The 18548-nt window shown below is 44.1% G+C and overlaps 1 protein-coding gene across 1 annotated transcript in view; it reads left to right on the top strand.

Moving 5' to 3' along the window:
• STARD9 (StAR related lipid transfer domain containing 9) overlaps window positions 1–18548 on the top strand; it is a 177241-nt gene that overhangs the window by 121836 nt on the left and 36857 nt on the right. The window contains exons 17-22 of the mRNA XM_007935325.1: window positions 7124–7175; window positions 8248–8385; window positions 9089–9171; window positions 9304–9407; window positions 16703–16893; window positions 17368–17836. Coding sequence (XP_007933516.1) covers window positions 7124–7175; window positions 8248–8385; window positions 9089–9171; window positions 9304–9407; window positions 16703–16893; window positions 17368–17836 — 1037 coding nt within the window. The remainder of the gene's footprint in view (window positions 1–7123; window positions 7176–8247; window positions 8386–9088; window positions 9172–9303; window positions 9408–16702; window positions 16894–17367; window positions 17837–18548) is intronic.

The following is an 18548-nucleotide window of genomic DNA, read 5'->3' as shown; positions in this document are numbered from 1 at the left end:
TTCACTTTCCATACAGCAGCTCACATATACTTTGTCTCATGACATTGACTACAATTTACCACAATGCAACAGCTCCCCTCCCACTTCTGCCCCATAGTTACCTCTTCCCTGTGTCCTTCCCTCCATGCACTCCTGCTCTCTGAGCTGTCTCCCTGTACATACACAGCCCTTCTATTCTCCCATGATCGTTCTCTTCAAGGAGTATATCTACCTAATGTAACTGTTCACCTCATATGCCTGTCTTTTCTTTGGCTGGAAGGCACAGGAGTGGGTCCAATTCCAGACCTGAAGGGCAGTTAGGGGCCATATAGTCTTAGCGGTTCCACCAGGCTCTCCCAGACCAGCAAACCTGGTCCCTTTTTTTTTTTGTTTCCCATTGTTGTATCTAGGTGGCCGTGTGCAAGCTTTTAAGGCCCCAGTCACTACTTGCCAAAGTAGGACATGGAACAATGTTTTGTGTAGTATGTTATGCCAGTTGAGCTTGATGTCCCCTGTGACTATGATCCCAAGCTATTTGTTGGTAATTTTTTTTATGACTTGTTCAGTTTGTTCCAAATTTTTCTCCCCCTCTATCCAGGACCTTCTCTCATTATCCTAGTCTCCTGTTATTTTGAAGTTGCCTATTTTTCTTTTCAATTCTGTTAAAGTCTGATTTTTGTGTTTTGGGCTTTTTCATTGGGTGCATAGATCTGTATTATTGTTATATTCTCTTGTTGCATCAACCCTTTAACGATTATATAATATCCTTCCTAGTCTCTTATACTGGCTTTTGCTTTACAGACTATTTTATCAGAAATAAATATTGCCACTTCTGCTGTTCCTTTAGTTGCCATTTGCTTGATATGTTTCTCCACCTTTTGATTTTTAGCTTATTTCTGTCTTTGTGTTTAAGTTGTGTCTCTTACAGACAACATATTATTGGTTCATGTTTTCTTATCCATTCTGCTACTCTCTGTCTTTTCACTGCTACATTTAATCTATTTACATTCAGTATAATTTTCGATAAATATGAATTTATGTCTTTCATTTTGCTATGTGTGTATGGTGTGGTGCTGATGGTTTCTTTGTTCCATATGTTTTTCTGTACTGAGTTCATTTTGTTTATGGATTTTCTTATCATTTCCTTTGTTACTGTTGTTTTAGTGTTACTGAGACTTTATGATTTTCTTCTTTTTTATTTTGATGAGAAGGTTTGTTAATTGTCTTTGAGGTTACCCTAGAATTTATTTTTATCTTCTCAAGTTTAAAACAGTCTATTCTATCTTGGTATCATCTTGACTTCCTCTCCATTTGGAAATTCTGTAACTATATAATTTATTCCCTCTTTTTGTGCTATAGTTATCATAGTTTACAAATTGATGTCTCTGCTTCCCTATTTTCTGTCTTGTAGGTTTATTTCACTTTTGATGCTTGTATATCTAAGTTGATGTGCAGATAATGTGTGTTTTAATGTATGGTTTTTGTCTGCCATTGCATTGTTGGTTCTCTGTCTGAAAGATTTCCTTTAACATCTCTTGTAAGGTTGGTCTGGTTTTTACAAATTCTCTTAATTTCTGTTTATCTGGAAATGTCTGAATTTTGCCATTATATTTGCGGGACAGTTTTGCTGGATATATAATTATTGCCTGGCCTTCCTCCCCCCCTCAGGATTTTATATATGTCATTCCATTGCCTTCTTGCAGGTATGATTTCTGCTGAAAAATCAAATCTTAGTCTTACTAGTTCTCCTTTGTAGATAATTTTTTGTTTTTCCTGAGTTGCTTTCAGGATTCTTTCTTTGTCTGGCTTTGAAAAGTTTGATTATGATATGTGTGGTAGTTATGTTTGTGTGTCAACTTGGCTAGGCCTGGTTGAGTGGCTGGAGCTGGTGGTAGTTATTCCCCATGATGAGACTGGCAATCAGTTCCATGATGGGATCTACCACAAGCAGCTGAGTAGCTGCCTTTGGGATGTGGACTGCTTCCTGTACATAAGGAGAAGCTTTGAGAATGGTCTCTAGCCTATGACATGCTTGGATCCTGCATGTAGCTGTGTCGTTGCTCAGCAGCCTGCTATGCTCTGCCAACCTTGGGACTTACAATGGACTTAAGTTAATGGCCTGCCGTGTGGTTTGGTAACATCGGGATTGTCCCTTTTTTATTTGTCAACCTTGGGGCTTCTCAGTCTCAGCAGCCAGCAGCTGACTGAGTGAAGAAATGCCTCTAGCTCCAGTGGGCCAGGAGCAGGAGACAGAGCTGGACCCAAAGGTTGAGGGGCTTTTACCCAGCCCCTAGAGCCTGGCATTTTGAACTTGGCCTTAAAGCCTCCAAATTTTAAGAAAAACTCCTGTTTTGTGGTATATTTCTTGTCAGAGCATCATTAGGTAACCAGAACAATATGTTTTAGTGATTTTCTTTTGGGGTCTATCCTCTTTGGAAGGAACTCTGATGTTGCAGTGCATAAGGCATTTGGCTGCTAACCAGAAGGTTGGCAATTCAAACCCACCAGCCTCTCTGTGGAAAGAAAATGGGCAATCCACTTCTATAAACATTTACGGCCTTAGAAACCCAGTGAAGGTCACTATGAATTGCAGTTGACTCAGTGACAGTGAGTTGTTATTTTTTTAAATTGTGATTTGGGTGAAAGTTTACAGAGCAAATTCATTTTCTATACAGCAGTTCATACACATTTTATCTCATGACATTGACTGCAGTTCCCCACAATGTAACAGCTCTCTTCACACTTCCACCCTGTGGTTACCTCTTCCCTGTGTCCTTTCCTCTCATACAGTCCTGTTCCCTGCCTCCCCCACCCCCAGCTGTCTCTCTCCGCAAACACTGCCGTTCTATTCTCCCATGATTGATCAGTCCAAGGAGTCTATCTACCTGATGTAAATGTTCATCCCATATGCCTGTCTGTTTCGCTGGAAGCCACAGGAGTGAGTTCAGCTACAGATCTGAAGGGTAACTAGGGACCATAGTCTCAGGGGTCTCTCCAGGCTCTATCAGACCAGCAAACCTGGTCTTTTTTTTTTTTTTTAATGATTTTGAGTTTTGTTCCACATTGTTCTCCCACTCTATCCAGGATCTCCTGCATTGATCCCCCTCAACAGCAGTGAGTTTTTGAAGTTTTTTAATCCTATTTGGTGCTTGCTGAGATTCTTACATGCATATCTTGTCATCTGTCATAATATTAGGGAAGTTTTCTTACAACAAATCTTCAACAGTTTTCTCAGTGCTTTTTTTTTGTGGGGGAGGGGGCATCATTTCCTATTCTTGAATTCCAATCACACATAAATTATTCCTGTTAATGGTATTTCACATAGTTCCTAGGATTTTTTTTTTTTTCCATTCTTTTTTCTGATTGTTCCTTTAACAGATAAGTATTAAGAGGTTTGTCTTCAGAATTTTTGCTAATTCTGTCTTCCGTTGTTTTAATTTTACTCCTTTGCCCTTTCAATGCCTTATCTATTTCTGAAATTTTAGTGTTAATCTTCTGGATTTCTAGTTGCTGTTTTTGTATGGTTTTTAATTTTCCATTTATTTTTTTCAATTTGGTCTTATATTGTTTTCCTGAATTCTTCTGGAGTATTGTCTGTATTTTTCTTGATTTTTGTCTGTGATTTCCTTAAGGAGCTTGGGTGGTGTAATAGTTAAGGCATTTGGCTGCTAATCAAAAGTTTGGTGGTTTGAACCCACTAACCACTCTGTTAAAGAAAGATGGTGCAGTCTGGTTCCATACAGATTTACAGCCTTGGAAACCCAATGGGGGTTGCTATAAGTTGGAACCAACTCGATAGCAGTGAGTTTGTTTTTTTAGTTTTTTATGTTTTCCTTGATTTTATTTATGATCTCTTTTTCTTGATCCATTTATTAATCTGTTGAGAGGCTCTAAATATAATTCTTTTGAATTTCTTATTAGGTAGTTCAGTACCATTTCTTCCTCCAGATTATTTTGGTCACTTGCTTGAGCCATCTTCTGTGTGTGTGTGTGTGTGTGTGTGTGATCTGAAGTTGCCTGTAGTCTCTGAAACATTGTGATGTTATTGTATTTATTTGTTGACTATATGTTGGTTTCCTTCACCCTGGTTTTTTATTTTGTTTTAATGTATCCAGGCAGTGGGGTGGGTGTCCTACTCTGGTAGCTAGTTTGGCAGCACTGGGTTTCTCACCACCTGTCTCTGGGTGGATTTGGTAGTGGGCGGGAGTATGGGTGTGAGTCTCTGATCACTAGAGCAGCTGAGGGCAGGCTGGGCAGTTGTTGGCCACCATCTGTCATTGATCCAGTGGTGCTGGAACAGGTGGTAATACTTGCCCAGGTGTAGTGGGTATGACTGGGTAGAGTCACTGATTCCTGTCTGATGTGGGGCACAAAAAGGGGAAAAGAGAGGACTAAAAAAAGAAAAGAAAAAAAGTGTTAAAAGGGGAGAGAAGAAGAAAAGAGAAAAAAGAGAGGAAGAGGGAATAAGAAGAAAGGGGGGGAAAAAGCTGCTCAGTATGGGCACAAATGCTAGAGCTTCCAGCCATAGCTGCGAAGGGAGTGTGTATAGCCAACTGCAGAAGTGGTGGGGGCAGGCCCTATGGATCGTGGATGTGGCAGAGGTATTGTGCCCACTCTGTGGGAGAGCACACCACCAGCTGCACTGAATGTGACCTGTGAAGGTGTGCCCTGCAAATGGGTGTTTTACTCTTGTATCAACAGAGCAGAAAACTAGACATCAGAGCAAGCATTCATTTTTCAGCTGCAGCTCATGTTGCTCTTATATAACTTAACCTTATCCTCTGTGCCTTAATTTCATCATTTTAAGCTAAGTTTATTTCTTCTTCTGTTAGTTTCATGACTTCCTGAGGGACAAAAGAGCAGTCATGGAGCATGAAATTCAATCCTCAAATGCCATCACTCTTGAGTTCCGCAAATACAATTGCTCAGAGATGGGGAAATTCAAAAGATCTGAAACAGTTTCCTTCAATACTTCTTCATTTCATTCAAGTCCCAAATTAATAAATAGTACACCTCTTACATCTCAGTCTCTATCTAGGTTGATGTGAAAAAAGGAGAGAGAGGAAAGAAGATAAAGTGTAAAGCATGGGAGAGGGCCCTTGGGGCAGGGTGGGGGCAGGTTGCTAGGGAATTCACCCAGAGAATCAGAGTGAAGTTAAGGTCCTCCAAAAAGGACTTGGCTTTTTGTCACCTAGAAGCCAACTCCTCATTTCTAAATGAAGTGTTTGAGAGTTAGTGACCAAAGGTAGATTGAGCCTTATATCCTGTCCTTGTCAAATATGCTTGTCTGGCTGAGGGAGAACAATCCCTATGGATGGTGCAGCATGTTTCGTGTGAGCCCCAATCCTTCTGCTCACTGAAAACCCAGTTTTCATTCTTATAATTATCCCCAGCTGACATTTAAAAGGAACAGCAACAGAAAAATTGTGATGTTGCTGTTATCCCTGGAGGAATTAGGCTCTTAACACTGCAGTGCATGTGAGTAGTAAGATGTTAGTAAAGCTGTATGTTTAGAAGTTCTGTGTTCTTAGAATAAGCCCTCAGGGAAGTTGTCAGAGACAAAACCTCAGAAAACTGAAGTAGCTTATTTTTTGGCACAAGGGATATAAATTAAGTCAGTGTAAACTCCTCAAAGACAGGAGCTCTGGTGGCGTAGTGCCTAAGGCATTTGACTGTTAATCAGAAGGCCGGTGGTTCAAACCTATCAGCCACTCCTTAGAAGGAAGATCACTACTTCTGTAGTGATACCACCTTGGAAATCCAAGGAGGGGTCACTGTGAGTTGAAATCGACTCGAAGGCAGTGAGTTTTTGGTTTTTTTTTTTTTTTTTTTAAACTCTTCACGCAAAAGTGGCCCTTACCTCATCTCAGCAATAGATCTGAACACCAAAAGATCCTTCTATTAGCCAGAACCATAGAGAGAGGTTAGAGATCAAGAAGAGACCAAATGGATTAAATTTGTCAATATTTGAATAGAATTGATCTCATATGTTTTTGAGTTTTTGATTAGATATGTAGTGAGCAAATGAAGCTAGAAGTTGAAGTAGCAGAGCTTAGAATTGTAGCAGAGAGTTAAAGGACAAATGGGAGCAATGGAGGAGAGTGAAGCCCTCATCTGAATATGGGATCATTGATTCTCACTGCTGAGTCACTGCACACTGAGGGGGTGTGCCCTCCTTGGTGAGAGGTGGCCTGGGAGTTGAGGTTTCAGTCTAGTTCTATTGCTGGCATTTCTGCATTTTGTTTACCCATCCTTACCCTTCTTTATATTTGTTTAAATCCTGGTTTAGTAATAATATAATAGAAATGGTACATGAGTTTCTGTATATTATTTACTTTGCTAACCTGGTTGCAAACTCAAAACTAGTCCCTGGCAATACCCTGGAAACTGTTTTCCTTTGGGTCACCTTGGGAAGCAGTGAGGGTGCGAGAAGGGGACAGCAGAGAAGGATGAGTGGAGCACAGGTTACTGATATCCTGGACTTCATCTCATATTTCCTTTGTGCCACGGCTAACTTCTCCTTGCCCTGCAGAAGAGTCAGAGGGGGCAGCAAGCAGAGGAGCTAAGTCAGCCCTTGTTTTCTGGAATGCCATCACATTTTTAGTAGCTTCTGCCCAGTAAATCTACAAATTGTGATTTGCTGTGACCTTTATCCTTCTTAGAATCTAGTGTCTGTTAAACTTCATCAGAGGTCCAAGAATATAAAGATCCTGTGTTTCCATACATCTTCATAAAATGCTGTCTCTTAGACCTTACAGGACCAAAGTTGGACCACACTAACCTCAGCTCCTGAGGCAGAGTTGCACCTGTATGCCTATCTCCACCCACAGACTAGAGAATTTCTGGCCAATGGCTGGAGATGATCACTGACCTTACGCTACAGGACAAAAATGAATTTACAAATATTTGTTGGACTTTGCAAATAGCTGGTGCTGCTTTGTCACATGTTTTTTGCTTCTACCTTTTCAGGGGTTCCTGGGCTGCAGCAGCCTGGACCAAAGTTGTCAAGTGAGGCTTTAGAAAAGTCTGAGATGGAAGACAGGGATATAATAACACTCAAACATGTGGGTTTTCCTTTGAGGGCAGGACTGTGTCACTTTTTTGTCTCGTTAAAATGGATTTATTGTTTTTCCCCTTTATTTAGGAAGGGACAACAAAAATAGGAAGGATTGACTCAGACCAGGAACAGGACATTGGTAAGTGACAGAGCACCTGGGCATTTGGTAGCAGGTATTTGTGCTTGGCAGGTTTCTTCAGAAGAATATGATGGTGCTCTGGGAGAAAGAGAATGTTTGAAGTAGTAAGGGTTTGCTTCCCTGGGTGGTGCAAAACACATTTGGCTGCTCACGGAAAAGTTAAAAGTGTGAATCCACCCAGAAGAACTTTAGAAGAAAGGCTTGGTGATCTGATTGTGAAAAACTAGCCAGTGAAAACCTTCCAGCACTGTGAGTCAGAACTGACTCGGGAACACCTGTCCTATTTTCTCTTTATGTTGCTAAGTTTTGGGTTTGGGACATTTGTCTAGTTAAAGTTGTGTGTCAACTTGGCTGGGCCATAAGTTTGAGTGGCTGGGCAGCTAGATGTAGTTATTACCCGTGATGAAGTTGATAATCAACTCCATGCTGGAATCTGCTGTGAGCAGCTGAGAAGCTGCATTTGGTATGTGGCCTGCTTCCAGCAGGTAAGGAGAAGCTTTGGGAAAGGTCTTGAGCTTTTGGCACACCTGCATTTGGTTGAGTCTTCATCTCAGTGGCCTGCCATGTTGCCTACTGATCTTGAGATTATTCCTGGACTTGAACTAGTGGCCTGCCATGTCTGCTAATCTTGGGATGGTTACATTTTACTTGTTGATCTTGAATTTGTCAGCCTCAGCAGCCAGCAGCTGTGTGAATCAGAAAAAGCCTCCAACTCTAGTGGTCCTGGAAGAGAAGGCAGAGCTGAAGCCCAAGTTCAAGGGGCTTTCCTGTAGCCCCTAGAGCCAGCTCTGTAACTCAGACTTCTAGCCTCCTAAACTGTAAGAGAGTAAATCCTATCTGTTAAAGCCATCCACTTGTGGTATTTCTGTTAGTAGCACTAGAGAACCAAAACAGACATGATAGGAGGAGACCCTCACAGTGAGGATTTCAGATGTCAAAGGATTAAGTGACTCTTTGGCTCCTGCCATAATGTGAGATCTTTCAGACATGGATTCTGATCTCACATAAAAAGAATGGAGGGGGTGTTTTCCTGGAATGTTGCCGACCCAAGTGACCACATCCTCTTCTGTAGTCCTGCAGGGCCAGTGGATCGAGAGAGACCACTGCACCATCACCAGTGCCTGTGGAGTAGTTGTTCTGCGGCCTGCCCAGGGGGCCCGGTGCACAGTGAATGGCCGAGAGGTCACTGCCTCCTGCCGTCTGACCCAAGGTAGTATTATCTACAGCCCTGTGTGTCCCTAGGATGAGTGATGGACCAGCTGCGTTCTTATGGCTAATTTCCCAGAGAGCTCAGTGAAGCAGGCTTTAAAGATGGTATATCTAGCCTCTGCACCCAGAGACCTGAAGATTTTCTAATATGGACTCTTTCCCATAAACAAAAGAAGCACCAGTTTCTAAGACTCAAAGTGGAAACTAACTCTCTGAAATACGTATCTGTGTTTATTAGCTCTGTGCCCTTGGGAAGGTCTCTGAGCCTCACCTTCCTCACATGTAAAATGGAGATAATAATAGGATTATCGTAAGTTTTAAATAAGCTAATCCATGTAATGTTCTTAGAATTGTACTTGGTACTTAGTAAACACCTATATCATTGTTATTATCACTATTACTATTACTGATTTATTTAAATATTATTCTTTGAGGATGAGCTTAGATTCTCCCTCTTCATCAATGCTTTTTAACCCTGATTACCCTGTCTGGAATTCATTTTCCTTTGTCTTGGAAAACTAGAGCTTTTCCTTTTTAGTTCATTAATTCAATACATATGCTGTGAGAATTATTTGTATCTAAATTAATAGATATTTTCTTGACTCAGCTAAATCACTGGCTTCTTGGGGTCAGGACTTTGTCTCATAGAATATCCTGCACGTAGCACATACTTAAAACATGTCTCGTTTTCCTTTGCTCTACAGGAGCAGTTATAACCCTGGGGAAAGCACAGAAGTTCCGATTTAACCATCCAGCAGAAGCTGCAGCCCTACGGCAGAGAAGGCAGGTGAGCAGGACTGTGTTTCATAGGATACAAAGCCTCCCTGTTTCTTCTTTTTAGGGGAGAAGGTTGAGGTTTGTTTCTGTTGGGGTGGGGGTGGTGATGGCAGCCTCACTGAGCTTTCTTCATTGCTTCCAGAATGGAGAGGCTGTTGGTGGCACTGGCTCTTTAGAGTGGCTGGATTTGGATGGAGATGTCACTGCCTCTCGGTTGGGTCTCTTCCCTTTGCTTTGGAAGGAAAGGTAGGAAACAGCTGCTCTTATTGCTGTGGAACCTACTGGTTTTGCTTCTTAGTCCGTCTCAACATGATCAGTGTAGCAGCCAAGGTCTGAATGAGGTCTGGTCTGAATTTACTTCAGCAAGTGATTAGAAGACACTGAGTAGCTACTTAGTTGTACTTGGCAGGGAGGTGGCCTTAGCCCTCATTTGTTTCCTCTTTGGTATTTCAGTGTTCTTCATCATCAGGAGGTGTATCATTCTATGTTCCCTATGGCTCATTTCCTCTACTGACAACATTTAAATGTACTGATAGAGATTGATATTGCTTCTGAACTTGCCTTTCTATACCCCTTTAAATTTTGGCCCTCATGTGTGTGAACTCCTAGTGTGTGTCACTTAGCTTCCAGGACTTAGAGCATCCTCTGAATTTTTAAAGAGAACATATAACTGAGTATTCTTTTATCTCATAAGGAATGGTCCAGCTAGCTAGGCTGAACTATTCGGGATGTCTATGCAGTGGAGAGTGTACCCAAGACCATGTTGAGCGTTGGCAGACTGTGGTTCCACAAGTGTATTTGTATGTTCTGTAAGAATTCCCAGGTGTATAATAGAGCTGACAAGGGACAAGATTGTAGTCATTTCTTGGTCACAGCCAGCTACCCAGAGGGAGTGAGTAGTTGGACCTGTGGGCTCGGGACTATAGTTGCAGGGGACATCAAGCTCAATTGGCATAACATACTACATAAAACATTGTTCCACCTGCTACTTTGGCGAGTAGTGACTGGGATCTTAAAAGCTTGCAAGAGGCCATCTAGATGCAACGACGGGTCTCTCCTTGTCCAGAGCAAAGAAGAATGAGGAAAACCAAAGATTCGTGGAAACAAGTAGTCTAAGTGCCTGATACACCATGTGATCCTCAGCCCATACAACTGTGAGACCAGAATAACTAGGGTGCCAGCTACCACTGTCAACTACTCGTAGGGGGATCTATGTAGAAATTCCTGGATTGAAAGGGAGAACAATGTGGAACAAAACTCAAAATCATTTGAGGAAAATAAAAAAAGGGGGGATGCTTGAACAATTTCTCCTAGAAAGATCAGCACGAGGCCGGTCCCCATGAGGCGGAGGTCAAAGATGTCCCAAATGTCCAAACTACCATGCCACTCCATCATTTCAGACATTAACTCCTCCTCCTCCTCCCAGTAATTTCCCCAGTCTTAGGTTCTATATTTTGCTGTAACACCTCACAGAACTCACAGACACCCAAGGGTTCGTCTCACGTAGTAGTGGTGGAGGCTGGCAGGCTGGCGAGTCCCGGGTCCGTGAATAGGTCTGGCGGATCCTCCCAACTCTCGGGGTTTGATGAGCCTCGATCAGCAGATCAGATGACAGCTGCTGTCCCAAATCCAGGGGTGAGATGAGGATGAGCCAAGACACAAAGCTGGAGCAAGAGGAGAGTGAATCTTCCCAGGAGATTCAGTAGGTATCCCCTCAGGGAAGCTAAGGGTGGTGATTTGAATTATACCCTCCAGCAAGGCAGGACTCAAGATACATTCCACCTGTGTTGCCCTAACAGAATTAACCTAAATCCCATCACAGATTTGATTGCCAGTCATTATAGGGAATGACTACTACCAGCTGCCCAGCCAAGTTGATACCTGACCTTAACTACCACACCACCCCAAATAGCCATGGATAATGAGATTTACAAAACATCACAGAATGGAGGACAATGGCTAGAAGGGCCACATCAAGCAATTCATTGCAGGGAGGAGGTTTGCTGGTCTCATAGAACCTGATGGAACAACTGAGACTATGGCCCCTAGCTGCCCTTCAGATCTGTAATTGAACCCACTCCTGTGGCTTCTAGCCAAACAAAAGACAGACATATGAGGTGAACATTTACATTAGGCAATACACTCCTTATAGAGAACAATGATGGGAGAATAGAAGGGCTGTGTATGCACAGGGAGAAAGCTCAGGGGGGAGAAGTGCATGGAGGGAAGGACACAGGGAGGAGGTAACTGTCAGGAGGAAGTGGGAGAGGAGCTGTTGCATTGGGGTAAATTGTAGTCAATGTGATGGGAAAACGTGTGTGTGAATTGCTGTATGGAAAGTGAATTTGCTCTGTAAATTTTCACCCAAATCACAATAAAAAAAGAAAAAGAACGGGTTCAGACCTATGTGTAAGAGGGACAGGAACTCCAGGAGTAATAGGAAAATATCTTGGGGTTCTATCCCCATGCACTCTTCACCTACATTGTGACTGTGAAGCAGTGAGTCAAAATTTTTGATGTTATTTGTGGCAACAAATTTACATAGTCATGCTTCATCCCTTTCTTTATAGAATCCCCTTCTCAGATCTAGAGACCTCTTAGATTTGATACTGGGAACAGTGATATGTCCTCTTCTCAAAAGCCAAATGAATCTCTGCTTTGGGGGTCTGTATAGGAAGGAAGGTTGGGTAATCCTACTTCCATAGTGATACTGCCTCGGAAACCCAAGGAGGGATCGTTATGAGTTGGGGCCGACTCAACGGCTCATAACAACAACAACAACAATAGAAAATGTCAGCAGTAGGTTCAGTATCTGTGAGACCTCTTGTGTCAGGAAGCTGCCAGATATCTCATACAGAGTTCTTGGGAAGGTTATGATGTCTTGTTTTCTTAAGAGTGATGTAGCTGAGTGATTTCTCGAAGAGAAATAAAATCATATGTCCACGAAAAATCTTTTTTTTTTTTGAAAACAAGTCATCTAGCTCCTCATTTCACAGCCCAGCAGCATTGACAGTAGCTAAAGACAGTCTTGGGTCTGACCTTGGTAGTGAGGATTGTTGAATGCTGGGCCTTGACACCGAGAGCATGAATGTGTGGAAGGTCCTCACAGGGGAGCTCCCGAGGGCCCACAGAGGGTGTAAAGAAAGGCTTAAAGGAAAATGATCCTAGAGTTGAGGGACAGAGGGTGCTTGGGGTGAAGAGTAAGTTGGAAGAGGTGACTCAGGGTGGAGTGTCAAAGTCAAGGGATACTCAGGACTAAGGCTGGTGCTGTCATTCCCAGGCCTTCTTTTTATAGTGAAGTCCTAATAGGGGGCCTTGTTTAAGGTAAGGCTTCTATTAGGAAGGGACATTGAAGATCTTGTTTTCCCAGAGTTTAGAACTTTACAAAGAATAGTACTGCAAGTAAAAAAGCAGTAGAAGTGTAAGAGAGTAGTCATTGGAGTGTGACAGAGCTCATCACATCCTGGCTCTACTATGTAAATGCTACATCACCTTTGGCAAGTTATTGAACCTCTGATTCCATTTCTTCACTTCCAAAATGAGGATACTGCCATCTCTCCTAGGTATGCTGGTGAATATATTAGAAGAGTGAGTATGCATGGTATGCTCTATATGCTCCCTGGCACGCCTGTAGCTCCTAGTGCTGGGTGGCTGGTGTGAGGAGCTTCCCAGGAGGCCTGCCTCCCTCTCTCTTTCCTGCCTTCTCATCTCAACCTAACTGACCCATCCACTCCAGAGAACACTGGTCTTCTGCCTTTTATGTCTTCTTGGGCTCTCTCTTTCCCTGAGCACTGACCTGACCTTTCAGAAACACCAAGAATGTACCCTTTCATTCATTGAGGACAGAGAGGGTTTTCAGGATCAAGGCCTCCCTCACCAGCTGCCTCTGCTGTTCAACCAGCTGTAGGAGCCTGTGGTCTGGGCTGATCCTGCCCAGCTACTATAGTCAGCATCTGTGTGCTAGCCCTGGTAGAGGTGGTACAGTGTGGGGCTCAAGTCTGTGATTGGACAAAGGGACCAGGAAGGGGGAACCATTCAGAGTTAGAGGAAAATGCAGTTGTCAGCTAGCCTTCTGGGCTGGATCTGTGGCTGTGTCTCCAGGAGAGCCTTTCACGTTGCTCTTAGATGGGGATGGCTCCAAGGCCCTCCCTTGTCCCAGGTGTACCCTTGTGGGTTTGTCTGGAGGAGCATTCGTGGGGAGTCTGCAAAGCTGGAGCTAAGTCCAGAGCCAGGGAGTCAGTCAGTCCTCCTTTACTCATTGCAGCAGTGAGCTGGCCCAGGGAGCAGTTTGTCCTTGATAACCACTGTGGTCTGTGCTGCTGGCATTTTTCCATTTGGAACTTTTGGAGCTTAATCTTAAATGCCTAGAGCCTGGGAAATACTGTCCCTGCTGCCACCTCTATTATCTTAGTGACTAGACACTGCTGGATTCTGCTGCAGAAGCTGAGTTGTGGGGGCAGAGGGGGGCAGTGGAGTCCTGGCACATGGAGGACCAGACAGCCATTGTCTGGGAAGAGGATATTATCTGTGGCTGGCCCCACAGAAGATGAGGACAGTCATCTGGTAGTGACAGAGGTCCCTTGGCTGGCAGTTAACTGAAGACTTGCTAGACATGTAACATAAGGTCAGTATTTTCTTTTTCACCTGCTTTCTGGGAGCTTGGCTAATGTGTTTAGCAGAGGAGCAGTTTTCAGTCTGACAGTATGTGGCATCTTGCGTGGACATGTTTTGTCTGCAGTTAGAATGTCAGACAAAACAAAAAAAACCAAATTCGCTGCCATCGAGTCGATTGCTACTCACAGTTGACCCCTTCTTGGGTTTCCGAGGTCTTCCTTCCGAAGAGTGGCTGGTGGATTTGAACGACCAGCCTTCTTGTTAGCAGTCAAATGCCTTACAGACTACACCACCAGAGCTTCCATAATGTCAGAGAGCCTATCCTTTCTGGTACTGTTGTTAGGAAGGAAACTGTATTAGGTCTGCATAAGCTGACTTCCAAGCTGCCACTTTCCCAGGTGAAGGATAGAGGGAGTTCTCTTCTAGGGAAAAGCAGATTGTAAATCTGAGGGATGGAAAGACAGCAGAGAAAGGACTTGAGTCATCTCAGGGAATTCCCAAAAGACCTGTGACCCATCCCTTGCATTTGGTGGTCTGTGGGTCTTAGCTAGACTTATCTAACACTCTCTGATGGGCTCATGTGTGTAATTGGCCATTTCTCTGGTCAGACAAAATCTGAATCAGTAATAGAAGCATGACACATAGTATAAAACGTTTTCCATTAACTACTTTTTCTATTCATGTGCCATTAACTGGCCTTTGGCCTCACATGTGACAAAAGGTACCTTCCTTTTTTGTATATACCATGTATGTATTTGGGCTTTTGCCCACCACACAGCAATCAGTGCCAGTTTTCTCTGAGCATGCTCAAGTATCTGGCCCTGCCCTAGTCCTTGGACCTGTTGCAGATGGAGTTACCTCACAGCACCTTCCCAGGGAAGAGACTATGGTGTGTCACACTTCCCCCAACCCCCATCCACCTATTCACTCTCTCACACATTAATCCTTCACTGTCCCCTAAGTCCAGTAAGAAATCTTACTTTCTTCTAAGACAAGGGCAGCAAACTTCTGTAAAGACTAGATAGTGGTTCAGACTTTTTGAGCCATACCCACTCTGAGGCAGCTACTCATCTACCTTGGGGCACATCACAAGCAGCAGCCTTAGGCAGTATGTAAATGGATGGGCATGGCTGTGTTCAAATCAACTTTATTTACAAAAACAACCAAAAAAACAAACCAAGCCCACTGCTGTTGAGTCACTTCTGACTCACAGCAAACCCCCTTCCGTTAAGATGGTAAATCTTTACAGAAGTAGATTGTATCACCTTCTTTCTACAGAGTAGCTGGTGCATTTGAACTGTTTACCTTCTAGTTAGGTTCTGCACCACCAGAGTTGTTGTTGTTGTTAAGTGCCCTCGAGTCGTTTCCGACTCATAGCGACCCCGTGCACAGCAGAACGAAACACTGCCCAATCCCGCGCCAGCCCCATGATCCCTGCTATACTTGAGCCCATCATCGCAGCCACCGTATCAATCCATCTCCCTGAAGGCCTCCCCCTCTTTCGTCGACCCTCCACCCTACCAAGCATGACATCCTTCTCCAGGGAATGGTCCCTTCTTACAATATGACCAAAATAGGCCAGCCAAATTTGGCCCAGAAGCTATAGTTTTCAGACCCTTGCTCTGAGACCTTCTATGATTTCATTCCACTCTACAAAGTGGCAAATTCTCTAAGAAAAGTGAATCCTTAGAGAAGATTGTTCATCCTGAGTTCTGATGCTAGTGTCAGACCAGTAAATAAGCTTCTCCCAGGTTGGACTCACAGGTCCTGGAGTAGGAGTGAGGGCTTGGGTGGGGGTGGGCAAGGGCAGATGAGGGGACCTACCTTCTGGCTTTTTGCTAGCCTCAGGCAGATCCTGAGTTCTTTCTTGCCACTCCCCTCCCACTAACACCCTGTAGCCCCCAGGCAGTTGGCACTCTTAGAAATCTGAACAACAAGGATAGACACACCCCGGCAGAAATAGCATGTAAAGTCCTTACACAGGGGAAAAAACCCGGGTGGGAGGGGAAGGGAAGGAACACTGCAAAAATAAAATAAAATGAAAACAACAAAAAAAGTAAAAAACCTGGAGTTACTCCAGGAAGAGGTTAGCATGTAGTGGAAGCTGTCAGTTTTCAGAGGAGGAATTGGACTCATCCATGAGCATACAGGAACCTGGTCAAGCATGGCCACCATCTAGAATTTTTTTTGAGCTTTTTATTATAGAAAAGTTCAAATACATGTAAATTATCGACTCATGGATAATCTTTGTTTCATTTATATCCCCACTGGATCTAAAGGGAATCCCAGATATATCATTTCACTGGTAAACACTTCTGTGTTCAAACTCTTGAGTCCAGCCCAGGGTCTTCCAATGAGAAAAGAGTGGCAGCCAACTCTTCTTGGACTCTGCCACACGTCCAGGTGTCCCATGCATATAGATTCTCTCTTCTCTGGCTCCTACTCCCCGATCACAGGGGGCCATTGTTCCACTGAATGGAGGTGCAGCAGTAATCTCTAAGCATGACAGAATTTCTGGGGCTTCTGTTCTATTCTGTATTTCTAGGAGATTTTCAGTAGACACCTGTTTATTCTGTTTTCAACGCTTAAAGCTTGTTAACTTAGCCAATTTTTTTTTAAAGTCTGCTTTACTTTCCTGGTGATTTTCCTTAACCAGAATGAAGCTGTAGGTTTCCACTAAACCTGCAGGTCTAAGAATATGTTAGTTTAGTAACCATTCTCCCATCCTCCCATCCTACACTGTGACATCACGAGCTATCTGTGACACTATGCCTGTTTTCCCATGGCCCATGAAGGCAGTTGCCAGAAGGCCAAAGTCCTCTCTACCCTGTTGAATTCAGGGCTCTCAGAGGGGCTTAGACTGCCACTGGTTTGTCCTACACTTGGTTTGCATTTCCCCTGGGTGACTGTTGCCCCTTCTGTGATAGGAGAGTGCCGGGAGAGCAGTGTGAAGAGGACCACCCATGGCCGAGGGATGGAGAGGCGTCCCACAAGGCCCGGATTCAGCAGCAGCAGTGCTATGTGGATGATCTGAGACAGCAAATCCTTGCAGGACAGATTAGAGCTGAGCGGGAGCTGGAATTTGACCAGGCTCACATCAACCAGCAGATTAAAGACAGTAGGTGCCCACCACTTAGACTGTTTGCCTCACCTTATCCTTCCTGCCTTTTCATGTTCCCTCAGCCTTCTGTATTCTCTCCTTTGTTTTCTTTGTGATCTGATAGAATTCTTGGCTTTGGGTGTTCTATCACAGACCAGAGGGGCTGGAAGCAAGAATAAGGGCACTATCTTCCTTATTCTTGCTCAGGATCATGGGACCCCGACTAACTCCTCACACACGCACACACACACACACACACACACACACTTGTCCACACTTCACTGCTGGCCCTGGCATGTGCCCACTACTGTGTTAAGACCTGGGGGTGGGCCTCCACTTACCCTGTGGACCCTGTAGTCTCCATCCTTAAGTCCCCCCAGCCAACTCTTTCACTCCAGATAGGGCTAGCCATGGCCAGAAGTGTCTGAGTCCAGGCAGCCACGTGTGCAGAGGGAGGTGCTGACATTCTCTCTGGGTGTGTTTGGTTGTCAGACCAGCAGTGGCTCCTCAGAGAAGAGACCTGGCTGGCCAGCTTACAGCAGCAGCAACAAGACTGTGTGGGAGAGAAAGATCTTGAGACCTCTGTGGTACCCAGTGTTTGGCTTCAGACAGATTCGGAGGCTCAACCATCCCTGCTAGTGCAAAGCCAGAAGCGGGTGGTGCAGGTACAGCTCCTGCGAAGACACGCTCTTCGGGCAGCAGAGCGGAACGTACGGCGAAGAAAGGCCACTTTCCAGCTAGAGAGAATCATCAAGAAGCAGAGACTGCTGGAGGTGCAGAAGAGCCAGGAGCAGCTGAAGGCATTGTGCTGGCTCCAGGATGACAGGACCCAGGAGCCCCCAGGCCACGTCCCCAGCCCAGATGCCTTGATCCCAGGGCCTCCATGGAGAAGCAAATCGACAAGTTGCAGTTGTTTGGGACTCCAGAGGTTTTGCAGCCAGCACTTGGCCCAGCCACACAGGTACAGCCCTTGGTTGCCACTGGAAGCATATGGGAGCTATAGAGTATTTTAGTGCCTTGGCTGAAGTTTATAGCCTTGTTGCCCAGTATTGTTCCTCACTTCCTAGTGCCTCAGTCTCCTCATTCTGCAAAATGGGAAGATTTGTTTATCGCTCTCTTCCCCACCATTTTTCTTTCTGTGTAGTTTTTCTTCTCTGAGACTCAGGATTCTTCCCTTCTTTGTCACCATCAGAGCAGCAGTTCTTATGTTGGTGATATTTTCAGCCTGTTTCTCACCTGCTCTTTAATCTTGGATTGTCCGTATACATCTCACATGAGCCTTGCCATCACCTTAGTCTCATCATGCTTCATACCGGCTTTCATCCTTCCCATATGCTTCCTTCCTCTCTATCCCTACCCTTCCCACCTCAAGTGAGCTCCCTGACTCCACTTCCCAGCTTGCTTAGTAGAATACTGTCTTTCTGACTTCTGAGTTCATTCTTGGAATCTTTCTCTTTGATCCCTCACTCCATATGTTCATTAAGGTAACTTTTTTATTCTCTCCTTCTGGTTTTGTGTATACACTGTCTCCCAAACTCCTTGGAGCAGGAGTCTATGTCTTATACTTCTTTATATCCTCAGGACCTATCTCAAGGTGCACAATTAATGTCTGTATTATATTTTCTTACCTCTCTGGTCTTCAGAGTACTAGGCAGAATTTTTTTTTTTTTTTT

The sequence above is a fragment of the Orycteropus afer genome, unplaced genomic scaffold, assembly GCF_000298275.1.
Source record: "Orycteropus afer afer isolate SDZICR_OR568_19922 unplaced genomic scaffold, OryAfe1.0 scaffold00026, whole genome shotgun sequence".
Classification (NCBI taxonomy): domain Eukaryota; kingdom Metazoa; phylum Chordata; class Mammalia; order Tubulidentata; family Orycteropodidae; genus Orycteropus; species Orycteropus afer.
The sequence above is the reverse complement of the archived record's forward strand: the minus strand, read 5'-3'. Positions and strand labels throughout refer to the sequence as shown.